This window comes from Alligator mississippiensis, chromosome 12 (assembly GCF_030867095.1).
Source record: "Alligator mississippiensis isolate rAllMis1 chromosome 12, rAllMis1, whole genome shotgun sequence".
In the NCBI taxonomy this organism is placed as follows: domain Eukaryota; kingdom Metazoa; phylum Chordata; order Crocodylia; family Alligatoridae; genus Alligator; species Alligator mississippiensis.
In genome coordinates this window covers 58847355-58874549 of record NC_081835.1, presented here as the reverse complement: position 1 = coordinate 58874549, position 27195 = coordinate 58847355, and the positions used below count along the sequence as shown (strand labels likewise).

General features: G+C 42.3%; 1 protein-coding gene across 12 annotated transcripts in view; it reads left to right on the top strand.

Annotated features, from left to right (window-relative positions):
• The window catches only part of FNBP1 (formin binding protein 1), a 136984-nt gene that overhangs the window by 27035 nt on the left and 82754 nt on the right, over positions 1–27195 (top strand). For 11 of the 12 annotated variants that reach the window (XM_019500996.2, XM_019500992.2, XM_019500997.2 and 8 more), the window contains one exon: positions 23556–23671. In XM_019500996.2, coding sequence (XP_019356541.2) covers positions 23556–23671 — 116 coding nt within the window. Of the gene's footprint in view, positions 1–21373; positions 21512–23555; positions 23672–27195 lie in introns of those variants that run through there. The other variant, XM_019500999.2, reaches the window with a different exon arrangement.

Below are 27195 nucleotides of genomic sequence, written 5' to 3'. Positions count from 1 at the left end.
GTGAAGTTAGGACTGCCACCAAAAGCCTGTTACTCCAGGGGACAGGGGAAAGGGATGTGTTTTAGATCCACCACTCCCTAGCACACACAACTGAGCCAATTTGCAGAGAAGGAAATGAGCTGGAAAAGGGCTAGTCTAGCGGCTTTCTCTATGCAGGAAGGAGGAAGTGGGGACAGAATTGGGACGCAATCACGCTTTGCTTCTTGCTCTGTACCTGGGGCAGTCCTGCTCCCAATTTATGGTACATTAGAAGGTGCCAATCCAGCTCTGAGATGTTTGCACTTAATATTTCACCTTCACTATAATTATGCTGTTATGAGTTTGTTATACTGCAGATTGGTTTTGTAGAAAAGTGGATTGCAAGGGATTTACATGCAGTTTACAGGCACTACTTATTATAAGCAGACAGCTAGAGTTTAGAGACATTTGTCCTTATGAATTCATTATTTTTTGGAAAAGAATCAAACGTCTGTTAGACTTCCTCCCACGGTGCTGGTTGGAAAAGAGCAGCTATATATTTTGCCATTGTTTTTAGTACTTCACATATTTGTTATTGCCACAGTAGGAAAAAAACACAAGACATTATGCTAATGATCAGCATTCTTGCTCTCCTGTGCATGAACTACATGCTTTGTTGTGATGGGTTTATGCCTACATTTGAGTAAAACATTCAGAAAGGAGAAGCCAGGAACGTATAACTGTGAAGTTCCGTTTTTGGCATTGCATAAAAAATACGACTTCTTGCATCACAAAAGTGTTATGCATTTCTGTAGCCATGGTGGGGAAACTATGATTTAAATCATTTTTTTAGTTAAGTCACACACAGGATAAATTATTTGGATAACTGCTCCATTCCATATGCTATAATTACTGATGAAATTAATCCACATTTGATCAGCATTATCATAAAGCTATGTTGATTATTTTTAGGTCACAGGAATCTTTTAATAACATCAGCATTTTGTGGTCATCTTTGTGTGTTATGTAGGGGTTTTGTCATTGTCCCCTCCATTAGTCTGAAGTACAAAAAGCTGCTTTCCACTTGAGAAACTGTGGCACACTTTCAGAATGCTTCTTTGGTGCCTCAAAGGGGTTGTTTTTTTTCCAGCCCATTACTACATTCAGATCACAGTACAAGCAGCTTGAGATGTGAATGAAATGGTTCAGTGGATGAATTTGTGCAGAATATGAATTTGCTAGCGCTTCCAAACGTTAGCAAACATTAACTATGTTTTCAGTTTTCTCAGCTGTTTTCCAAAGAGTTTTTAATACTTTGTTGTCTCTTGTAGTTGTTGCTCAGCTTTGACGTCTGTGCTTTTTGAGAGCTTTGATTGAAACTGCTGTATATCCAAGGCTTAGTGAAGTCAGTGGGAGTCTTTCCTATTGGAAAACTAACACTTTGGCCTGGCTTCTCACTGTGCCATAGGTTTAGTTGTTATAACTTCAGTAGCTACCCGATATATGGCGATTCTAATACTACTCTTTCAAAATATGCAGCACTTGTTAGTTGCTAATAAGGTGCCACTGTGCCCTGCTTTCTTCCTGACTTCAGACTAACATGGCTAACCGTCTTTTTCCAAAATACGCAGTCATACAGTTTTCAATATATATCATGTCTCATCCCAAAAGATAATTTAAGATTCCTGTATATTTCAGCTGGGTAGGCTCACAGAAATGCTGTAGGTCAGTCTCCATACCGCTAGGTTTTAATGAGATTAGGTAATCAGCAATTTGGTTTGTACTTTCCTTTGCTGTATTGGAGACATCTGCTGGCCATAAATTGGCATTTATACATGTGCATACATGGCATGAAGCAACAACTCTCCTTCTACTTAGTGTATTGAATCACAGCATAAAATGAAGAAACAAAAATTAGATTCCATTGAGCAGTTTTGAAGGAGACTAGGCAGATATAGGTTTAAAGGAAATAATGTTTGTGTAGTGTGACTGAATCAGTGATTTAATAGAAAGTTATCTGGGCGAGGAAAGTGCAAGTTTGTTCTTACTGCCTGTTGATCAGCATTAGGCTAAGCATTTTAAGATTTAAGAAGTCAGCTTTCTGCTCAGAATTGGGAAGCTTCCTTTCCTTTCCTTTTTTGTGTCCTTATGACAAGGTATTTAGCAGAATTTGCAGATTCGTTGGAATCTGACAGGGCCGCAGGGAGCTAATACAAGCCTATTGCTGTCTTTGAAGTCTAGGGGTGGGTCCATCTCTGCTTTCATTGTGATGAGAGTTTTGGCTAGCATTCAGTGCTTCTGAAAATCCCAGCCTAGCTGCAAGTGTATATGTGAGAGATCTGTGTGAGAGAAAAAGAGAGAAGTGATCACAACACATTCACAAGGTACAGGAACATGTAACTGCTTGTATTAACCTTGATGTCTGCTCTGAATTTATTTTACATTGAATAACCATCCTCCTTCACATTTGGTCTCTATAAAAATAGGGATATTGACTAATTTATTTTAGTAGAATGCTGTGAGACTAATAGCGGTACAAGTGTTTCGAGGGCATAAAATGCAGGGCGATAATAATTATTGTATATGCTACAATACAAAGCATTCGTGGAATTTGAGAGGTATTTAGAGATTTGTTGAAGACAAAGCCAGCAATAGCAGACAAGCTGAATAATCCTTCTTGTGCAGCTGAACTTGCTTATCCTGAGTACTAACTAATATAAAGTGGCTGGGGAAAGGGTCTATTATTTAAAGTATTGAGGAATGCTGCACTCTGCTTAGTATGAAACATGGTTTTTCTGTGATATGAAGGTTCCCAAGTGTTGCTATGCTGGTTAAGTTTCACAATTGGTTTGCTCCCATAAAGCATCTCAATTGTTCTGTTTTAATAGGGAAGAGGTGTTATAGGGAGCAAGGTTAAAGGGTTTGCAAAGTCAGCCAGTGCCTAAATGTAGTCAGCTTCCATTTTTTTAAGACAGAATTAATTTTAGTTTAACTTATGATTCAGGCATTAAACAGGGACTCGGGAAATCTTGCTGTGCCCTAGATGCCCTTTGTGACCTTGGGCAAGTTGCTTAATCCAGTTGTGTGTCAGCTTTCCTCCTTTTGTCTGTGTTTGTCTATTTACATTAATTTCTCTAATTTGCCAGGAAATTACTCTCTAAATCTTCAGACTTGTATGGACAGCCAGAGTATGAAAGTCTGCTTTGGCCTGTTTCATGGATCCTGTTTGGTGTGTGGGAAGCACATTTTCCTTGTCCTAAATTGTGGATGGAAAGTGACCTCTCCATATTCCTGTGTGAATTACTCAATTTGATCATGAAGGAGCTAGACATAAATGTGCTTCCTGTTTCCTTTTGACTGCTCAAAATTTCCTGTACATCTCAGAGGATCTCTGATATCATTAAGTGAGTAGATCAGATGGCTGAGTTGCATCGCAGCCCTGCTATCCCTACAGAAAATTGCTTCCTTTGTTAACATGAAATGTGCGTGGGAACTTTTTTGTGCTGTAGTGTGTGTGTGGTTTAATTGCTGCTTGGTAACTTGCCTCAGATTAAATTATTCATAGTCTCTATTTGAACAAATGCTTTTGTGTGCTTTTGGTAGGTCAGCATTTTGCACAGATATTTTACTACTTTTTTCCCCCCACCTACTGCACATTAATTTATTTTTGCTGGCATCTTGTTTCGGAGAGTTACAAGAGGCTTCTCTTGTGAAAAATGTACTGTAGCTTCAGAGAAGAGATTAACCCAAAAATTATTGCTTAAGAAAAGATGTTAACTTTCTTCAACTTCAGACTTTCAGTGCAGTAAACAAGAAGTGAAGGACTAAATTCTGCTGTCATGTGTGTGTGGGTGCATTGAAAATGATGGAAGTTGTACCAAATGAATAGGGAGTTCTTTTGTTTTAAAGTAATTTGTATCGATGTAGTTTGTGCTGTTGATATTAAGCCTGATTTTGCAGTCCCTTCTGAGGCAGAGGAGAATTGTTTTGGGGGCTGTAGAAACAGAGTGGAAATAAATACTTTTTTATAAAACAGGGGAGCATGTATTGTAATAAATTTGTGGCCTCCTAGTCTTCCAGGAGCAACTGCTAAGCTCGTATTCCAGGTGAAGACAGGTTTCTGGGCTGCAGAGAGCAGCAGGCTCCCCTCACCCCCAGATTGTTTTTTGATATGTTAATTATGTACTTGAATAAAGTAATGGGAGTGAACTTATGGTTAACATTTCCATTAATAAAGTATAACAGTGCCAACTCTTCATAGTTGTACACTGTGTCCACTCAAAACTTCACAGTGATTGATGACAAGAATAGGATCTGGAACCTCTTCTAAAAGCCATAGACCTCTGCCAATTGAGCTTTGGGAAAATCTCCATTAACTGCTGGCAGTATACAGTTTGACGCACAGCATTTCTCATAACGTTCTAGAGAGGGTAGCGGTGCATATGTGCACTGGTCCATATCTAGCTATATTTTCATTATGCTGACAGTTTGGGTAGTCTCGCATCACAAATCATTTGGTGTTCTTTACAGAGGGTGAAATGCATTCCCAGAGTTAGGCCACAATGTGATGTCTTCTGTGTAGCTAGAAATACATTACGAACCCTTTTTTTTTAGTAGTTGTAGTAGAGCCAAGAGATTGCATTATGTTATGTTATATGGGGGATTGATGCACCATTGTGTTAATTTATTGTAGAAAATAGTCCAAAGTTTCCAAAGTTCATGATCTAAGAAGATGAACCAGCCCAACAATGACAGTAAACAAAGAAAACAACTTGGTTGAGTTTTTCCTAAGATGTGAAAGGAATTTAGCCACTCAAGTTCCACTGAAATAAGATATGTATAGGAAAATCCTATGACTGGCTTTGAAAAATTTAAATTCTTTTTGCTGATTTTTAACCTGTGCTTGACCTCCTAACACATTTTATCTTATGTTTTTTATTTATATTGTCAATGCATTTTTTGCTTTCAAAATAGCGCAGATGAGTGGATAACAATAAAGTATGAAATATCTGCAGTTCATCGTTTCATAAGTCATTTTGTACACTTTCATTTAAGTTGAAAATACCTCTTAATTTGCAGATGCTTAAAATGTTGGGCAGCTGCAATTACTCTCTCTATCAAAAAGGACAACTCTTATCCTACTTACTGGGTTAGGTCTCCTGATTTACACGCGATATCTCTATTAAAGTGGTTTTGGAAGTTCATCTTCAAGTTAAGGGAGTTGCTCAAGGGTTAAATCTTGGACATAAAATCGAATAACTAGATTATAAGTACAGAGCATTTAAGTTCTATCCTGAAGAGATTTTTTTTTTTTAAGCTTCTATATGGAGGACTGGCTCCACTCTGTCAGCTGGTAATAGACTTGAATATACTTAATCTTGAGGAAAGGAAAAAAGAAAGAAAAGAAAATCGGCTTCAGGGAAGGAATTTTTCTTCTTGTTTAAACATCAGGGGAGATTTGTGGCTATGTAAGAAGAAAAACTTTTTATCTCTGACTGAGTGTATCATTTTGCATTAAAGCAATTTTCTAAATGCATTTTATGGTTCCAGGAGGAACTTTCAGACTGCTGTGCTAAGCAGAATTAGTTCAACTTTTATTTTATTATAATATTTTACAGTTATAAAGCATATTTCATCCCAGTCTACTGTATAAGCACCGGTTAAGCACACCCTTCATGCAGTAAAGTGTAGCAGCTAGTTCCCTGTCCATTTTACAACACTAGGAGGGGAAATTGAATCAGAGTCCAGGTTGTCAAACATCTGCTCTGTTTTATAAAAATAAAATGTTATGGGTTCTGTAATGTCTGGGCAGAACAGATAGCGTATTTACTTGAATAGAAGTTTACCCTGATTATAAGGCGACCCCCCCCTAATAATTAGACTCTATATATGGAAAACTTATAAATTGTTTACAGTTTTCCAGGTACAGAATCTAATTATTGGAGGTTTGCCTTCATAGACATTAGGGCTGGGAGGGATCGTTGGGTCCAGCCCCCTGCCCAAGGGACAGAAAGTCAGCTGGAGTAAAATGATCCCAGCAAGATAGGTATCCAAGTATTTCTTGAAAGAGTCCAGAGTAGGTGCTTGCACCGCTTCTGGGGGGAGTTTATTCCAGACCCTGGGGACTCAGATGGTAAAGAAGTTTTTTCTTATGTCCAGCCTAAAACGGTCTTGTCTTCCCTTAGGGTGGCCTGGGGAACGGATGTTCTCCCAGATCCTGATGCACACCCCTTATGTACTTATAGGCTTTCACCAAGTCACCCCTAAACCTTCACTTTTCCAGGCTGAAGAGTCCCATGGCTCTCAGCCTCTCATCATAAGGCCTGTTTTCTTGTCCTCTAATCAGGCACGTGGCTCTCTGGAGTCTCTCAACCTTCTCCACATCGTTTCTGAATTGCGGAGCCCAGAATTGGATGCAGTACTCCAGCTGCAGCCTCACAATGACCAAGTAAAGTGGGAGGATGACTTCCTGGGTCTTGCTTGAGATGCATTGGTAGATGCAAGTCAGGGTTTTGTTTGCTTTGCCGGCTGTGTCATTGCATTGGTGGCTTATGTTCATCTTGTGGTCAGTCATGACCTCCAAGTTTCAGCCATGGTGCTAGTGAACGTAGCACTGTCAAGCCTATAAGTATGATGTTGGGGTTTTTTTTGCCTGAGGTGGGGTACCTTGCATTCCTCCGTGTTGAATGCTATCAGGTTTTGATCCACCCACCTTGTGAGCCTGTCGAGGTCGACCTGGATCGCCAGCCTATCCTCTAATATGACTGTACTTCCCCATAATTTGGTGTCGTCAGCGAACTTAGCCAGTCCGCTTCTGACAGAGTCCAGATAATTTTTAAATACATTAAAGAGTACAGGTCTGAGTACAGAGCCCTGGGGCACCCCACTGGTCACCATTGACCGTGTTGATTTGGTTCCATCAACTATTACTTTCTGAGTCTGACCACAAATTTGTCCCCTTCCCACTGCTATAGCAGGGAAAATAAATCTGGGGGTCAGGTAGCCCTTTGCTCTCTATTTTCCGCCGCTAACTTTTTCCCCTGGCAGCCCCTTCTTCCTCCCCTTACTATCAGACACTACTCTCTCAGTGCACGTGGAAGTGAGGAGCAAATCTGAAAACAATAACCTTGATATTAAACATGGCGGTAGCAATTTGCATATAGTATCCATAGACTCAATTCATCCAGAATTGATGCACTTTTTAAAAAAGTTTTAACACATGTATTTTGTAAACACAATTCTGAGCAGAATTTTGGCTATCTAGTATAAACTATTTTATATATTTTGTTTCAAGGGGCAAATCAGTTCCAGATTCAGTTGGGCAAAGCACCTTGTTGTGCATCCACAGATGCATCACAAGCAGGTCCAGGGAGGTGATACTTCCTCTCTCTGCGGCATTGGTCAGTCCACAGTTGGAGTACTGCGTCCAGTTCTGGGCGCCGCACTTCAAAAGGAATGTGGCTAGCATTAAGAGGGTCCAGAGGAGGGCCACTTGCATGGTCAAGGGACAGCAGGGCAGGCCCTACGAGGAGAGGCTAAAGGGCCTGAACCTATTCAGCCTCCACAAGAGAAGGCTGAGAAAGGGATCTGGTGGCCGTTTACAAACTCACCAGGGGGGATCAGCGAGAATTGGGGAGGCTCTGTTACCCCGGGCACCCCCCAGGGTTACTAGGAATAATATCCACAAATTGTTAGAAGATTCAGGCTGGACATCAGGAGACATTACTTTACAGTTAGGGCTGCCAGGTTGTGGAATGGGCTCCCAAGTGAGGTGGTGCTCTCTCCTACCTTGGGGGTCTTTGAAAGGAGGCTGGACAGATATTTGGCTGGGGTGCTATGACCCCAGCACCTGTCCCTGCCTGGGGCAGGGGGTCGGACCTGATGATCTGTTTAGCTCCCTTCTGACCCTAAGCACTATGATACTATGAAGCTGAATAGTCAAGTTGCAAATTTTGACTGAGCAGAGCTCAGTCATCAAGTCTGTGTAGCTCTACTACTAGGAAAGTATCTCTTTTTCCCTTACCCATCTGTCAAGGGTTTTAGATATTTTCCAGATCCAGGCAGACATCGTACATGCAAGTCCCAGGCCTGTGGTCCTCAAGGTTCAGGCATCCCCAGCTTTGCTTGATCTTACCATAATCTTAGCCTTTTGGCTATCTCCTCTGCCAGGTAAATTATGTATGCTACTAGTCTAAAGCCATAAAGCCCATGATTTACCATATCATTTGTTGTGCTGGGCCCCACCAGAGTCAGCACATTTCAAGTCATGGTGAGCCACAACATAGCCTACCCAGAATCCCTCTGTTGCACCCTGTCTCAGCATGGCACATATAATTAGTGTGGTCCTGCCTTCCATTGTAACACCACAGCTCAGCAGAGCTCAATATGTGTGTATACACCAAATCTCTCCCCCCCCCAACCCAAAGGGTCCATGTGCTAGTTAGCTCCCCACTCATGAGAACTGAGTGTTCTTGTCACAAGTCCTGGCATACTCCAACATTTGTGTGTGAATGAGGTGTGGGGCAACCTGGTATGGCTTCACTTATGAGGGGTGGGGCCACACTAATCATATGCCCCAGGCTGAGAGGAAGCAACTGAGAGAACAATGTTGTGGCTCACCATGACTTGAAAGAGTTGGCAGTGAAGGGGACTGCGCTTAATGGGCCCTACCATATATCTTGTTCACACGGGCTTCACTAAGGAAAACAAATAGTTATAGCAAACCTAGATTTAGAAAATGCACGTGACAAAGTGGATCATGAATACATATTTGAAGTACTAGTAAAAATGGGGTTCCCAGAGAAATACATATGTTAGATAAGAGTCTTGTATAGAGAAGCAGAGAGTCAATTCTCTGCAGGCCAACTCTGTAGCTTAAAAGATGGGGGAAACTGAGGAACAGAGGTCTGGGGCTTTGTTTTCCGAAGTTCCATTTTGACATTGGCTTCACATGGCAGCATGGGTGCTTAGTACCTCTGATAATTTATGTCCTAGGTGACTTGACTGAAATGGCACAGCTAGAAATCTCACCTCAGAAATTCAGACAGATTCTGGGCTCAGAGCACCCTTTCCTATTTGAAAAAAAATCTGACTTCAAGGAAGTTGAAAAATTGAACATTGAAAATGGATTGGACCGTTTAGATATTCTAAATGAGGAACCTAATCTGATATAACCAAGAGATTATCAAGGCAGGGTTTGAGCAGAATCCCAGTTTTCCCAACCCGTAATACCATTTAAATTACTGCTCTTGTGCATCATTATATATCAACTGTCTCAAGTTGCAATATTAGCTTAAGGTGCTAATTATTTCATATGTTCAGAAAGTTCTAAATATGTCAACAGATCTATTGTTTGTACTCTAGTTAGATGATCCATATGAGCAGAAGCATTGTATGGTTTGTTTTCAGTAATTAGTACATGTTTGCCCAAAGGGGAAAGCATGTGGGCCAAGATGTTTTGTAGATTAAGTTTTAACAGCTGGCAAATGAAAGGAAGCTTCAGAGACTGAGGGAGGGGGGAGAGGATAAAAATTAGTTGACAACAGTTTTAAAGATCTAGCCATGTACCATCTGATTTATTGGGAATTGGTGCTTCAGTTAGTTTAATTATGGAATAAAAGAATGGCTGGGCAGTGACTTGATCAAAGTGGAGAGCACTAACTTAAAAGAACATTGTTAAGTTAAAAATCTCATTAGAACCACAGTGTATATTTACCCGTATTACAGAGCACCAGGCTTTTGAGAGATGTAGTTTGGAATCTCATTTCTCTAGATGTCTGAGTTATTCTTTCACCAGCAGTACAATGAAAGGTGCCAGAATCTGGTCAGTCTTGGAGCACTTGTCGACCTTCATTCAGGAGTGAGCCCAGCGAGGTCCTTGTCATTGTTCCTCTGCTGCTCTGGACATTGTCAGCAGAGGCTGAAACTTGGTCCCTTTCCTGTTCCCTCAGGGTGGGTGGAAGGTAGAGCATAGCACTTCTTTTTTTAAAGCTAGTTACATAATTGTCATTAACACTAATGAGAGATATACAGAAATTATACCTTTGGGCCCAGTAGGATTCAGCAGTAGCAGCCTCTGCTTAATTTCTGAATCTGAATGCAGCCGTCTGGATCCAAAGGGCCAGATTCCATTATCCCAGTGCACCTCAGGAATAAATGTTTTGAAGTTGTTAGAATTGCATTTGTATTAGTGAGAGGAGAGCTGGGCCCTCAATTTAAATAACTCAGCATTCAGGGAAAGATTAGTGCTGGTTGGGTTTTGATTTCTGGCTTTGGTTGAGGTTTTGCTTTATTTAAAAAAACCAAACAAAACCAAAAATAATAATAATAAAAAAAACCCTTGAAAGACAACACATTATATACTGCACTTTTGAGTTGTAAGTTAAGCATTAGCATATTTAAAAAACAGTTCCATCCCATTCTGGGATTTTTTGTATAAATGTTACAAGCAACATTTTATGCTTGGAAAGGAATATTTGTTTCTGACTAGGCTGCTTACGACACATGGTTCTCATTGTGGTCAAGCCATTCAGTGCCCAAAACCTCAGTGCCTATAAACTTATTTGAGGGAAATTAACTGCTGTTCCAATGTGGTGGACTATGAAAAATGTCTTTAGATGCTATGAAGGAAGTGTATTTGCTCAAGGTTACACTTTCATCTTTCTCTGGCAGTGTTTTTCTATGTAATTCTCATTAGTGCTATCTTCTCTTTGAATATTTACACACTGGACAGGAAAATGTCTCTTTGTTCACTGTGTCCAGATCCTGGATTTTACAGGCAATTATTTGTCCAAACAAGTCCACAAAAACATCTGCTCCAGCCCCCTGTGCACATCATGGGGTACAATTCCTGTGGTACATTGTTGAGTTTTTTTTAAGCAGGAAGAAAGTAAGAGACAAGGACATCAGTAATGCTTGAGCCACTTTAATGACAGGGATTTGTTAGTAAAATATGCCCAGCTGATCCTGATTTAAGGGCCACAAAGCTGCACTGAACTCCCTTTGAACTTGGTTCACCTATTGACTTCAGCAGGCGATGAATCCGGTCCATAACCTCTTAGTGCAGCCTTTTCAAGAAAACGTGCCCATTTCAGCAGAAATCTGGTAGCCCTCCCATGCTGATAATACCAAAGGGTAGAAACCACCATCCTCCTCCATTATCCCATACGTCGATATACACACTCCCACCTGGACGCCTTAACCTGTTTGCTTCATAAGAAGCTCTTCTCTCTTGCAATCAGAAGCTTCACATCCATTTTTCTCACCAGCAAACAGATATCTTGCTGTCCAGCTTCTTCTCTGACTCAATCACCCTCACTTCACCAGTTTTCTCCTTTGTCCGATCTGTTTGCTTCCTCCTGCACGTCCACCCCCCAAATTCACTTCTCTTGGCTGTCTTGCATCACAGGAGGGTCTGATTTTAAAGGTACAGAAGCAATGGCCTCTTCCCCTCTCTTTCAGCTCTGCTTTAAGCCTTCTTCTGACAGTACCTGCCTCCCCTGTCTTCCTGTCAGATCTGTTTGCTTTGCTGCTTCACCTGGAGAGCCTGGGGGTTCTGCTTTACCCTCTCCCCAGCTTGAGGAAAAGGAAAATGCAGCTGAGCGTAAGGGGAAGAGAGAAGCGGGGTTGGCTGCAGGGTATTAGTATAGAAATGCTCTGGGGCTAATCTCACTTGGGCTGGGATGAGACAAGGAGAGAGAGCCCATGAACAAGAAGCAAACAGGATTCAGCTGAGGATGCTGCACCTGCTCCCCCCCACCCCCATGTCGTCACTCGGCTTTGAGACAGTGGGTGGAGGTCCCCACATGGGCCCAGCAGTCTAGCAGCAGCAACGCTGACTCAGATGCTGTCTGGCAGCTAGGCTTCCGCTGTGCTTTAAGGTTTTTTTTCCAGCAAAGGGAGCTAGAGACTTTTTAAAGAAACTTAGTTTCAGCAGCCATTGTCCGGCTTGTCCAGTGAAGCTTCCTCCTCACTCATTTAGAGGAATGGGATCTTGTGCTGCTGCCTTTAATAGGTGCTGGTTTGGGTCATGAATACAGCTGGTTGCACTGTGCTCCCAGTGACCTGTTAGATAGGCAGAAGTGTCCAGAGTCATAGATTGTAAAGCTGGAAGGGACCTCAGAAGATCATCGGGTCCAGCCCCTGCACCAAGCAACTGGAGTCAAGTGACCCCAGCAGGGTGACTGGGGTCTTGAAGATTTCCAGGGTAGGCAATTGCACCACCTCTGGAGGGAGCTTATTCCACAGTCTGGACACCTTGACTGTGAAGAAGTTTTTCCCAGTGTTGAACCTGAAACGGTCTTCCAGGAGTTTGTGGCCATTACTCTTGGTTTTCCCCAAGGGTGCCCTGGTGAATAGCTGTTCACCGAGCCCTTGATATACTCCCCTAATGTAGTGGTAAGCTGCTACCAAGTTCCCTCTCAGCCTTCTCTTTTTCAGGTTGAAGAGTCCCAGGTCCCTCAGCCTTTCCTTGTCTGGCTTGCCGTGCAAGCCTATGATCATATGGGTGTCTCTTCTCTGGAATCTCTCAAGCTTGTCCATGTCCTTGTTAAAGTGCGGCCCCCAGAACTGGACACAGTACTCCAGCTGTGGTTTGACCAGTGCTGAGTATAGTGGAAGGATCACTTCCTTGGTTTTGTTGGCGATGCATCGATTGATTTACGCCAGTGTATTGTTACCCTGCTGGCTCATATTCATACTGTGGTCTACTATTATTCCCAGCTTCCTTTCATTCGTGGTGCCGGTCAGTTTGGCGCCTCCAAGCCTGTAGGTGTGTTGGACGTTGTTCGTCCCCAGGTGGAGCATTTTACATTTCTCAATGTTGAACTTCATCTGGTTCTGATCTGCCTGACTTGCTAGCCTGTCTAGGTCCGCCTGTATCAGTAGCCTATCTTCAAGCATGACCATGCTCCCCCATAACTTGGTGGTATCCACAAAGTTAGCCAGTGAGCTCTTCACCCCCATATGCAAATCATTGATAATAGTTTTGAAAAGTACTGGACCAAGCACCAATCCCTGCGGGACACCGCTGGCCACTTCTTGCCAGGATGACACAGATCCATCCATTAGGACTCTCTGGGTCCTATCCCGCAGCCAGTTTCCCACCCACCTGACTGTCTCAGAGTCAAGCCCACAATCCTCCAATTTTCTTGCAAAACATTGTGGGATACCAGATCAAAGGCTCTTTGGAAGTCAAGGTATACAGTGTTGATTTCCTCTCTCTTGTTCAGGTGGTGAGTTACCTGGTCATAAAAGGAGATGAGATTGGTAAGGCAAGACCTGCCCATGACAAAGCCATGTTAGCTGTTGTTCAGAATCCCACCTTCTGCAAGCTTTATCACAGATAGACTCCTTGGTGAACTTTTCCAGGTTTTTCCCTGGGATAGAAGTTAGGCTAATTGGCCTATAGTTATCTGGGTCTTCCCTTCTGCTCTTCTTGTGGATTGGCACAACATTGGGCCTCTTCTAGTACTCAGGGACTTCTCTAGAGCACCACAAGTTTTAGAAGAGTTTTGCCAGGGGTTCCACAATAACTTTGGCCAGCTCCTTCAGCACCCGTGGTGAAGTTCATCTGGTCCTGCTGACTTATATATGTCTATTTTTTTTAATTGATCACACCTCACTTCTATGGCAATAGTAGGAAGGTGGTCATTCCTACCCTGCTTATTCTGCACCCTACCTGGCATCATTTTTCCCTAGGCCCAGTGAAATACCGAGGCAAAGTAGTCATTCAGGAGTTCAGTTTTCTCCTTAGTGCTGGTAACAAGCTGCTCCCTCTGAAGAATCTTTCTATTGAAGCAGTCATGTTCCACAAGACTTTCCCAAGTGTCCCCTTTTGTTTCTCTAAAAAATAATAGAGATCTTAAGTGAAATAAGTAAATAAATGCCAGTTTAAGGAAGGCAAAGGTTTGTAGCTTGCTGTGTTGCATTGTGGCCCAGAGTGCTAGAGACTCCAGAGCCTGCTACTATTTTAGAGTTTGGTGGTGCTAATTGCTTTGCCTAAAAATAGATTGAAAACTCTCCACCAGCATACAGAAATATCCAGCATCTAAATAATTGGATGCTGGCCCCACCTAGTTTTACTGTGGGATAGGGTTTGGTTTTTTTATTAGAAGTCTCAGTTTCAGTGTGCTCCATATGCATATTAAAGGTCTGATGGTGCTGTCATAAGAGTCTGACTTGCCTCAGCTTGCTGGCCATGAATTCCCCTTTGCTTTACTACAGCTGTCCTGCCTGCTGTGTGTTGGACTGTGATTTGCAAAGGCACGTAGTGTTTGTCAAACTATACGCCCATTGAAGCCAGCAGTAAAACTCCCATTGACCACAAAAGGGAGCAAGGTTTGGCCAGGGATGATTCTCCCCACGGCACTTGAGACCAGCCCTGCTTCCTGATTGCTGTCAAGTTTATGTGGAGCAGCCTTTTGGCAGGGGTTAGTATCCTGTTGAAAGCAAGAAGCCCCTCTTGCCTCATTAGGCCCCTCCATGAACTGGCATGCATTGTTTTTTATATCAGATACAACTGCTGTAGAAATAGAGATTTCATATTGCCTTATAGCTTCAGCAGAGCGCTAGGAAAACAGGGATTGCTTCTTCTAAGTTTGAGGCCGAAAGCATCAAACACAATTTGTGTGTTTATTTACAATGTTTACAAGGCTTACAAATTAATTTACAATGTTACAAGGACAAGGAGAACAAGTAGGGGAGAGATTATGTAACACAAAGCATGCCTCAATTTAAAAAAAGAACCATCTGCAACCTTTAATTCCTGGGAGGTCACAGAGATTCAAGATAGTTGTTTTTTGGTTTGAAATTTGCTTAGGTGCCCAGTGATATGACTTTTTTTTTTTTCCTGTCCAGGTTAAGATTAACTTGGGCACATCTAGAATGATATAGAAATAAACAGCTGTTAGCCCTTGTGAAAACCAGTCTTGAGGGATGAGGATGAATTGAGGGTGTGTGTAGAAGTAGATCTGTTTCTGGGTTTTGTTGTTTAACTCGAACTGAAATGTTTAGTGTGTCGAGGTGAAATGTCAGGGAGGATGCACAAAATGAAACATCTCTCATGAATGGAAGGGCAGCAAGTAAAATATAAGGGATCAGAAACACCTCTGTCTGTGAGCCAGTAGGATTTACTCTGCTTTCGTCCCTTCCCGTGTCCCCATGAAACATCTGTTAATGCAACAGCAGTATCTGAATGGAAAGAATGCACTCCTTTTCTGCTAGGCAGTCCTGTAGTGCTATTTCTTCTTATCTACAGTGCATGAAGTAAAAGGATACAGTGTCTTAATATCCTATGTCATTCCAATATAATGGGGATTTGCTTAATTTTCATAACCTAAGAACTGTACTGACTTGAGACTTTTTATATAGGAAGTCAGTGTTTGTTAAGTCAGGCAAACTCTAGTGCTTCTTTATTTCTGCTCACCTGTATTTTCAGAATGGTTCTTGCAATATCACTCTACATTTAGTCTTTGATTATTCATGTGTTTTAAAACTGCTATTATGTTTGGACACTTGTTATAGGTGCCTGTGATGGATTTAAACTTGTGTTGTGTTCTGTTCACACCACAATGCCACGTGAATTTAATTGGGCCTAGGAGGCTTTCATCATCTTGTTAATTCTTTTTTTAATTTGCAGTTGTTAAAACACAGAATTAAAAAAAAGAGAAAATGAATATGCTAATGACACAGGAAAGTGTTTGTTTGATCTTCACTTTTTTTTATTCCTTTTTGGGGTGGGGGGAGGAAGAGGGAAGTATTGGGGTAGGGCAAAAAAGCATGCTAGGCAGAGGTGACAATGTTTTATACCCTATCATTATCAAGCCTTTGACTTTTGGGGGGGTTTGTTATTTTATTTTTAGCTAGTCTGGAAAACATGACTTTTTTGGGGGAAGGGAGAAGAAACCCCAGTATGCTTAAAAATTTGCCCCTGAGAATTAGGAATTCTCAGCCATTTTGAACCTTGCCTGGCCACAGTTGTTTTATTCTGTTGCTGGTTGCTACAGGTGAAATGACAATACTAAACAGAGGCAGACAAAGTTCCTTGGGTGAATCTGATATCTTTTATTAGTCCGACCCAAATAGTTGGAAAATAATTATTAAGCAAGCTTTTGGGTTCAAAAACGCTTCGTCAGGCTAAGGAAGTTTCAGCGGTTGGTGTGTGCTCTACCTTGATGGAATGAAAAGTAAAGAAGCCAGAGGCTGGGCTGGTATGCATACAAGACAGGTAGTCAGTGAAAATGTAGATTGAGGAGTCAGTGGGTGAGAGACAGGCTGGGGGGGCAGGGGGGGGGGAGAGAGAGAGAGAAGGGGTATGAAAGTGGAGAGGTACCTGGGGAGTCAGATGTCAGGCAGGTTATAATGTGTCATAAATCCAATGTCTATGTTTAGTCCATGATTTTTTGTATCCAGGAGGTTGATGAAGTGGAGTTGATAGGTTCGTCTCTGGGAAGTGTTTTCTAAGTTTCCTTTGAGGATCAGGACTGAGAGATTGGAAAGAGTGGTTCTCTTGTGAGAAATGTGCCCCCACAGGTAATTGGGTATTCCTGTCTTTGCTAGATTTCCAGTGTGCATTCATTCTGGTGCACAGTTGTTGTTTGGTCTCTCTGAACAGAGATGGTTTAACTTCCCCTCCTTAGCACGTTAGTTTGCATTTGCAACACAGTACTAAGTCTGTCTCCATGCTGCCTGTGTCTAAACTAGCATTTTTTTTCAGTGTCCCATGATTTTCTCTGTCACCAGAGAAAGCAGCTGTGGGAGCAAAGATGTAAACCAGCTGTTGGAGTATTAAATGTTGCTGTCTAAACCTTCTCCAAGCTTATTTGCATAGGAGATATAATGATGAATATTCAGCAGACACAGACATCCTCTCTTCCAACACCTAAAGTTGTATTAGCATTTCACAACAAACCAGGGGCAACAAATCAACCTCTTTTGGCATTGACTCGGTGAATTCAACCGAATTAAATCAGTAGAGAATTTGACTCTGTCACTAGCTCTTCTGTTTATTCAGAAAGACTAAGAAATGTGGCCAGTGACAGCATGCAGTGCTGCCTGCTTGAGTCTGTAGACAGCCCAAAACAGTAACTACAAGAGAAATACCAACTGTTCCATTCATTTGAACGTGTATTAATGCTGAAGCCTGTTGATGACAAATTAAAGTCCCTTGTTCCGCAAGGGCTGTGAGTGGGCACTGTAATTTACTTTGATTTCTGTTCTTGGAAGAAAAAGAAGTGGTCTTCAGGTGGCTGCAAGTAGCACTTTAATTTAGTATCGGGAATGAATGGAGCGTGAGTTGTAAGAATTTGGGAGCCATCCTAGCAGTAGATAGGAGACAATGCTGATAGAGACTGAACTATCCATAAGCTTCTGTTTTAATCCCCAAACCTGGACTGATGTTGAAACTCTCTCTTCCTTCTATTTTTCAATAACCAAAACACGCTACAATTTGTATTTTGTTTTCTTTGCCTCATTACTTCGTTCTGGGCCTTTTTGGGCTTCTTTTCTTCCAAAGGTACTTTGTTGTGGATAGAGCTGTTTAAGAGTAGCGAATGTTTACAACTGAGAGTTAAAACAAAAGGAGGAAAAATAAGGCATGACTTTTTCCATATTGAACCTTGCCAGGGTAACAGCTGCAAAAAGAATGCAGGGATATTAGGAAGGTATTGGGGCTGTGGTAAAAATGCAGGGAAAGAATTAGTGGAAACAGAAATCAAGCTAGAAGCACCAGTTGCCTGAGGGGTGAGAGTCTCAAAGATTTTTGAAGATTTCAGATGACTGGTTACCGTTTAAGTTAATGACTGATACTTTTCCCTTTCCTCTTTTGAACACTTACTGTTTAAATAGGGAATCAAGAATGTGCTAGGCACTGATTCTCAACCAGGGTGTCTTGAGGCCTTTTTGAGGGTGATGAACAGTACCAGACAATGTTAGCCATGTTAGGTGTGCAGACATGATTCACAAGATAAACTTGGAGATTTCAAACAGGAGTCTATAGTGTTAAAAACATTCTACACTGTTGGAGTCTGAAAGCACAGACGGAAGTGATAATTTTCTCCCCATTTGGCCTCTGAAAACACTGTACTGCCATGACCCAACACAAGTGCACAGCTGCATAGTGCTTTAAAAGGGCCCAATCCCACGACAGTCTGAGCCCTCATTGCATGAGGGTTCAGATGAAAATGGTCCAAAACAGAGCACTTTTATTAACATCTGTCTCTATGCGCCAGGAGCAGGACTGGGCTGATGTGGACCAGCCCTGCTCCTGGGACTGTCTTCAGAATGGGAGTTGGGAGATGGGTGGGGAGGGAGCATAGGGAGTTCGGCCTGGGTTTTTTTAAGCTGTCGCTGGAAGGTGGGGTGAGTGCATTGGAGCCTCCCCAAGCAGGGGTGACTGGTGCCTCCTGAGTTTGGGGGGACACAATTTGTGGGCAGGCCCAGGGGTGGGCCAGAAGCCCCATATCCTATACTTCTGTGCTGTGGCTTAGTGCCCCCCCCCCCCCCCCCCCCCCCAATGCCGCCAGTCTGCACAACAAAAAAACGTGCCCCATCCTGAGAGGTGCTGAGTCGGGGGCCGATCTCAGGGGGGGCATGTGCCCCTCTCCCCATGCCCCCCCTCCCCCAATCACCTGGCTGCAAATGTCTGTTGGGTCTGGAGGATCACTGTAACTCATGGCACTTCCTCTGAAGCGTATGAGTTACAATGGGAAGCTGCACTTCTGTCTGCACCTTGAGATCTTTGCCACAGAGGAACTGCTGTATTTTTCTCTAGTTAAAAAAATGAGTGAAAACTCAGAGCTGGCATTTTCCCAGGGTGGGGGGCGGCTATTGAAGGGTGCCTTGAGTCTAAAAAGATTGAGAGCTACTGCACTAGGGTCTATATGTGAGAGCAAGGGTCTGTCTTTGGGAATCAGGGTCTAATGTCAAGTGTGATGAAGTGAATGGGGCTCACTGGCAGTAGGGTGGAGTGGAATGAGCAAGACCAAGTGCTAGCGTAGTACAAGCAATGATATGTAGATGTCCCCATTATTAATCAAAAGCTCTTCTTTTAATAAGGTGGTGAGGCTCACAGTAAGTCAGCTAGTAAAGAAGAAATGAGTCTGAAGGCAAGATTTGTATGAGGGGAAAGTTGCGATATGACAAATCGGAGATGGGGTAAATGTACAAAAATGGATGGGGGCTCTCCTGGGAGAGTCTTCAATACAGGTTTCCTCCTTAATCCAACGTCCAGCTAAAAATTGTATCTACATGCAAAGTAGCTCCTGATACAGAGGAAGGACACTACAACCAACCTATAGAAAACATGGATGTGTTATTGTCATTGCAAAGTCGTGAGTGGGAAGTGAATTTTTTTACTGTGGTCCTCCAATTTGGTGATTTTATCATGCATTATATTGCCTGCATTCTTCCTGATTAGCTTTGCTGCTTTGTACGAGGAACGTGAAAGACTTGTTGAATCTCCTTTGCTCTTGACACTGCTTCCAGTGGATAGTGGGGGGAGTTTCAGAGGCATCAAGAGGATTTGGGGATATGTCTACACTAAAATCCAGAGGTGTGATTCTAGCTCAGTAAAACATACTTGAGAGCTTTAAACCAGCTAGCTCTTGTATTAGTAGCACTGTACTGCCAAAGGCAAGATCTTTAGGTGTGAAGTGGCCAGGACCCTAGGGCTTCTGTACTAGTTGTAGAGATATTTGAGCTATCTCTACATGTCCTCCAGGCTCATCCCTGGATTGCAGTGCTGATGTATTCTTATGTGAGAGGCAAGGATTTCTTAAGGTGATATTGTTTAGTGGACCGACTAGATAGTTGGGATAGACAAGCTTTCAAATGCAGGCCATCCCTCTTCAGGTCTCTGTACTCCTATGCACCCTACTCTCATTTGCTTTCTGCCTATCTGCCCATTCTACTTCTGAGTATCTCCCTCGGGGGTCTTTTCAAAGTGCACAAGGAGTTCCTTACAGACAAGGCTGGGTGCTTAAAGCTAAGTGTGTTACTGTGATATTTAGTTAACTGCTGGCATTACCATTCTGATGGTACCATTGTGATGGAGCAAGTCAGGAGGCCAGTTAGAAAAATGACTTCCCAATTTATTAAATGTCTGGCAGGAGCAGTGGGCTCCATCCTCAAAACTCTAGCATGTGTGGGATAGCCTACCAGGAAAGTGATGGAAGCTCTATTGTTTCAGATGTTTTTAAAACCAGGCTGAACAAAGCTATAAGAATCCTGTAGGGAGCAGTCTTGAAGTGTCTGGCAGATGGTCACAGTGAACCTGTCTGTCCTTTACCATGTCTGAGTCTAAGAAGTAACAACACAACAGCATGTGTGTGTTTTCCCCCCCCTGAAACGTCACAACAGAAATGCTAAATTGTCAGAGGCAGCTCTGATTGGTGAATTTGTCCTTAGGAAGTATGACACTACTGGTTTTGAAACTTGCCTCTTCTCAAGCTAAGTCTTTTAAAGCTAATGCATACAACACAGCTTTAAGGATTGCCTGCTTTTAAAAGCTGTAACTTGTGCTCTGATAAATTGGTTTTCTATACCCAGGCCCCACCAGTCTTAACACATAACCACTTCTGAGCCTCAGCTTGTTGACTAGAGACACAAGACAATCCGAATGAAGGGCTTCTTAGAGCCTTTTCTGTCATTGCTCTGCTCTTCTTTGAACAGTTCAGTCTTCTCTGTTGCTGTTGATCCAATTAGGCTTGTTTTTGCCTGGCTCTGATTTTTTTTTTCCCCTACATCATGAAGAAACACAAAAAAAGATAAATAAAAATGTACACGTCTAAAGGATTGCTTCTGGGACAGCTTCTTACTAGACATGTTGAAGTTGGACCTCCCTTTCCCCGATCTCTGCCCATATTCATAGTTTCATAGTTTGTAGGGTTGGAAGGGACCTGAGCAGATCATCGAGTGCGACCCCCTGTCATGGCAGGAAAGAGTACTGGGGTCAAACGACCCCGGCAAGGTGCTCATCCAGCCTCCTCTTAAAGACCCCCAGGGTAGGAGCCAGCACCACTTCACTTGGAAGTTGGTTCCAGATCCTAGCCACCCTGACTGTGAAGTAGTGCCTTCTGATGTCTAGGCTGAATCTACCCTCTGCCAGCTTGTTGCTTCTGGTAGTGCTCAGGGGAACAGGGACTCTCCCAATGCCTGCTGGTCCCCCCTGACTAGTTTGTAAAGAGCTACTAGATCCCCTCTCAGCCTTTCAAGTGACATTCAAGGATCAGCAGCTCTTATCTGCATATGAAGGCTTCAGGAAGCAGCCTGAGTTCATCTTGTCTTTGTTTCTGTTCGGGGAACTCAGTGCTCACAGTTGTTCTGGTCATAGTTAAAACCACTTAATTCTCTTCTGTGGGCTTTTGGTTGATAAAATTACATCCTCCCAACACCTGCATTATCTCTTACTTCCAGTACAGTACTTTAGCTTCTGCACTCCACACCTATGGAGTTTTCTTTGCCAAAATTAGACCGGGTCAAGCAGCGAACACAGCTGAGCAGACTGAACCGTGGAATAGTGGAGCAGACAGATTTACCCACGAGGAGCCATTATCAGGTTTTTGGTATTCTTGTCTAAACTCTATTGTGAAAACTGGGTGTTTTGATGTGTTAATCAGATGCAAAGGTGGTATGGAGATGATTTTGCTCAGAGCAGTATAGGAGGGGTAGGTCGTAGGAGTGTTTGGCAAAGTGTGTAGAAATCAAACAGTGGGCTATGTTCTGCTTTCTGTTACATCTGGGCAGTCGTGTTGACTTCAGTTGGGGGCAGATGGTTGAAACGCCGAGTCTAAGGCAGCCATTTGTGCTAGATCTACACCCCGGGGACTCCGTCATTTCTCTTTCTGGCTTGAATTGCCTCTGAGGAAAGAGGAGAGTCTTGGGCTTCCACCTATGTAATCATTGTATTCTCTGCAGCTGTCAAGGGCTTGGATTAGATTGGGACTTGCAGCTTTTCAGTTAAAACTCCTACTTTTTTGGGTGAATGCCCACATTTTTGTTTCATAACAGTGTATTTTAGTTAGTGTAAGTTTTTATTTAGGTTGGTTTAAACCTGTTCCTAATTGACTTTTTACATATTTATTAATTCTCTGGCTCCATAGGTTCTAGAAACACTTGGCTGCTTCCCCAACTTACTGCTCACCTTAACTGGCATCAGTTGGACTGTCAAAAATGTGGTTTAAACTACAGTAACAAAAGCTGTAGTACTTCAGCTTGGAGTTTAAATTCATTAAGTGAAATTTGAGTGCAGTCTGTGTGTAGACAAGCCCTAAGTGTTATAGCCATTACATTAGATGGGTCCTGCCTGTCATATTAACTTGCTTGTTCATAGAATTCTGTTAGCTGCCCTTCTTTAATCTGACTCCACTTTCTCCCCATCACAAAGTCTAACCAAAAATGGAGCCCTGAGGTTTTCAAGTAGCACAGCAGCTTCTGCTTGCAAGACTGCGCTTACTGTACATGAGAGAGCTCTCTACTTAAGCCACCTTAATTTACACTTTTATCACAAATATTGCACTGCACTAAGTGCAGTTTTCTTAGAAGCAACATAGGCATGCTGTAGACTTCGTGGTAGTTCTGTTAGTTTTCCTATTCTGTGAATCGAAGGAAGTGGGTTATTTTTGTGCTCTGTTTTCCTGATGTTCAGTGCTGTTTTTGTAAATCAGAAGTTGCTCAGGATTGGATCCTTAGCTGGTATAAATGAGTATAGCTTTAACTTCAGTGGAGCAGTGTTAATTTAGGACAGCTAAGCATCTCTAAAATTAGAGGCTTGTCTCCGATTCTGTACTGTGAATCTCATTTTCGGAAGGCCAGGTTTAGGAAGTTTAGCCTTCTGTATCCTTTTAGATAGTGGGATACAATTTGATAGAGTGACAGCATCAAATCTGAAAGTTAGAAGTTGAAAAGCTAAGACAATTTTTCATTAGCTCTTTAGAGACTAGTAAGAACTTTGTATTGTAATGTTTTGGTAATTAATCTGAATTCAGCATTGTGTAATCCCTTTTGGCATCTGGAAAGCCCAACCTAACTTTTGGAATGCTCTTAGATATAGAAGAGTTTATTGAAAACACATGTGCAATTTTTAGGGCAGCACTGTTTTGAAGATGAAAGGAGCATGTATATATAAATGGATATATGCAAGAAGATTTCCTATAAACATAGCTAAAGTCATTTTTTGTTCTAGCATTTGTTTAGCTTGTTTTCTGTTTTATAAAACAATGTGAGATTCTGTGGGAAGACAACTCTCGTCTGTAGAAAGATGTTCTATAAAAGGCATCTGCTTTGTCGGTAGAATATTTGTACACCTCTGCCTGAGCACTTCTTTGTTCTAGCAAACTGTTTTCCACGTGACAAATGCAACTTTCCTAGCCTGTGCGAAAATAACGCGTAAGGCAGCACTTTAAGAGTATTACAGTCCTGGCCCTGCACTGAACTAGACTTGGTTAGGCTGATAAAAACCTGGCTGCAAAAAAATATGCATAAGTGCAGTCGTGGAAAACATTAGCAATACTTTCTCTGCAGTAATGCATCCTTTTGAGCATTGTTGTTTTAAGTTATCTCCGACCTCAGTGAGACTAAACTATCTATTTTATTCACTGCAGGATCAGTTTGACAACTTAGAAAAACACACACAATGGGGAATTGATGTTCTGGAAAAATACATCAAGTTTGTAAAAGAAAGAACGGAGATTGAAATCAGCTATGCAAAGCAACTTAGGTAAGTGGACATTTTCATTTTAGAAGGATTTGAGTAATATGGTGGGAGCAGGTAGCCAGACTAATGAATGGTTTTGAATGGTATCTGTTTAACTTCTTTATACAGATCTAGTTTGCCCCTCTTCCTTAGGTGCTAATTTGTTAGGTTTATAAAAATCCAGTTTTGAAGGCAAAACCTTTGAGCCACTTTAACCATAGAAAGCCGAGGTTAATTTAAGACACTGTTCTTTTATTACCGCTGTTTGCAAAACATTAGGCTGTGTGCTTTGTAATAATCATGTGCTGCCTTGGTGACAAAGTAGTATCCCTTGTTTACTCATCACTTGTGGTCCATGTTTCAAGGATTTTGATGAGACGTTAACTGAAAGTAAAAATGGGTGAAGGAAAGGGTGTGCAAGCTTTGGGAGTCGAGCCTTTTTGCTATCATATTAATTTGTATTACTGTTGTGCCTAGGATTCCCCTTAAGAGACTGGGACTCTGGTATGCTAGGTGCTGTACAAACACAGACCACAACAATGATCCATGCTCAGAGTTTCAAAGTTAATCACTGAGACTTGAACCGAGGCTACTATTCGAGTTTGACAGCTTTAAAACCTTGCTAGTTCTTCTCATGGCTTTTCATCTTAAAAGGTCAGAGGTATCATAAGCTCACCCTGAATGTGGAACTTTTGGAAATTCTTGTGAGATGTTCCCACTTTCTTGATCAGAATCTTATGAGAGACTGCCCTTGTCATTAAATATGCAGCTACACATGAGCTGGAACCAGAAAGTAAGGCTGGCTGTTTAAAGTCCATACTAAAACTGGGAGGTTCAGATTCAAACTCTTCCCCACCCTCCAAAATTCAATGGGATATAAGGTGAGATTCTGGTTTTGGCCCCTTTCTACACCTCCAAACATGGTAAGGGCTTGCAGGGGTTGTGGTGTTTTTGCTGACTATTTGCATGTGACATATAGGAGGACCTGTCACTGTACAGTGAACTGACATCTTGGTAAAGCTCTGTGTTTGTGACTATCTTGTATTTCTGCTTTTGGAGAAGGATGTTTTCTCCCTTTTGAGATTCCCTATTGGGTTCTGTTATATAGATAAGCAGGAAATAAAGGATTAGGTATGCAGAGATGAACTATCAAGATCCTGAGGAGTTGAGAGACTTGATCAAACAGGCAGAGTGAGTTGGAAGATGAAAAGCCACTTTAATTAAAGAGCCCGCAGTGTCACGTGTATTCAGCATCCCATGCTTCAAAATGGCGGCGGGGGTGCTTTAACTAAAACTTGTTCAATGAGCTTTAGTTAAAGTGCTCTCACCACCATTTTGAAACAGAGATGCTGAATATATGTGACGCGGAGGCTGCTGGAGTACACTATTCGCACGCTTCAGCAGACTTGCAGCAGACTTGATTAATCAAGTCTGCTCCGATGTGTGCCAATTAGCACGTTTCAGAGCAGAGGAATGTCACATGTATAGGTACCCATTGAAATCAATCATCAATTGAATTCCTTAGGGTGAAGGTTTAATCTGAAGATAATATTTAAGGAAAAGGAATAATAAGTGTTTAAAGGTTGTAGATACACTCTGGGGGGTTCAGGGAATCTGAGTTCAGTTTTTAACTCTGCCATTACTTTCCAGCCAGACCTTAAGCAAAGCACTTAATTACTCTTGTTTTTCTGTTCCTCATTTATAAAATGGGGATAGTACTTGCTGCATTTCCCTGGGGCATTGTAAGGGGAAATGCAGTAACTGCTGGGAGAAACTCAGATACCCTGGTTCTGGGAGGCATATTAGAAGCTAGCTAGGTACAAAAGAAAAAATAATTAAACTAGTCTGTCAAAAACTGAGATAATACAGCTCTGGCTGTTCTCACCTCTCCTCAGGCTGCATCTGCTTTTCGTAAACCAGAAGTTTGTGAGAAGCCTTTCTCATTTGTACCGCATCCATTTAACGTGAAAGGGCAGCGGGATATCACTACGTGTCCTTTCTTATGCATGCTAACAGAGAGAATCTGGAGGTGGATTCCGACCAGTGGGTTTCCATCTTGCAAATGTGAGAAAAAAAATGCCCAACTGCTTCAGTTTCATGGGCGATAGCTGCATTTCCTGTCATGCCTCAGGACTTCTTTATTCGTAACACTCAACGCTATTTTTACCACCTGAAGCTATTCTCCAAGCCTCAAACTGATCACCCGTATGAATGTAGTTAACTGTTGTTGAGATATATTTTTCTTTACTTCCTATTTATAATTCTTCAGATGTGTCTCTTGTTTGTCAAATGAGGTCAGCATCTTGAAGTGCCTTGTAGGCTACTTCAGTTGTGTCTGATTTTACGCTGTGAAATATGCTCATGTGCAGAGTAGCAGGACAAGGTCTGTGCACTGTTTGCCTTGCTTAAGTGATGCATGGCTTAGAGACACTCTGGTATTTTCCATATAATCCTCCCTGATTTTTAGACTCATATTCTTGCCTGTCAAATTCCCTCTAATGCTTCTCTTGTTACTATAAGTTATTTCTACCTTAAATTTGTTAAACCAAGACTGTAGGAAAAAATATGTGAAAAAGAAATGATCCAACATCAGGTTTCATTCTGTATTGTGTTTTTTCCTACATTTGGGCCCTGATAGGTTGAGTGGTTTGATCTGGGAATTCATACCTCTGCAACCTGATTTTATTTAAGAAAGCACCAGGCTTGGAGCATGAAATAGCTAAGGTGTCCCAGTGTCAAAGAGATGAGCTTAGTCGAATGCAAAATGGATAGATACCCCTGAGAGAAACAGATTTGAAAGAGCATCTAAGATGCTATAATTTGAGAATGAAAAGCAACAGATGGCTGATAGATCATGAGTTGGGAAACCATGAAATAAATGGAAATGGGAGAGTTAAGGAAGCAGCAGCCGAAGAGGCAGAGAAACAGGCAGGATGAAGAGATGCAAGATGATGAGTGATAAAACTAGACCATCAGTTGCACAGGTCCGCAGAGGAGCACATCTAAAGTTCATACTAAACGGAGACCTATCAGCTTTCACCAGTCTTAATATCTATTACCTGGTTGCATGTTTCATCACTGCTTGGAACCAGCGAGTCAAGGAAAGCTTCACACTTCACAGTGATGTGTATTTTTATGATGCAAATGGTAGTAGGGCTCAGTTCTGAAAAGTACTGGGCACTCTGGCCTCTGTCCAGCCCAGCATTTACATAAATACCTAACTTTGAAGTTCAGGAGGAGTGTTATTGACCCTAGCACAGGGATGGACAGGAAAAGTCTGGCCCGCTGGCCAGATCCGGTCAGTAGTGGACTCCATTTCCCAGCTGCCCCTGCACGTAGCTGGGGTTGGTCTTCATGGAGACCCCAGCTGCAGCTGCGCATGAAAGTGCAAGGCAGGGACCGCCATGGAGACGAGCTTCAACTGTGCTGGCAGGGCACACAGCAGAGCAGGGCAAGGGGCTACTCCGGAACCGCTGGGATCTTGTAATGGGGGCAGCTCGCTTCAGAGCTAGGGCAGAGCAATGATCTGTAGCCTGTATGCTCCAGGC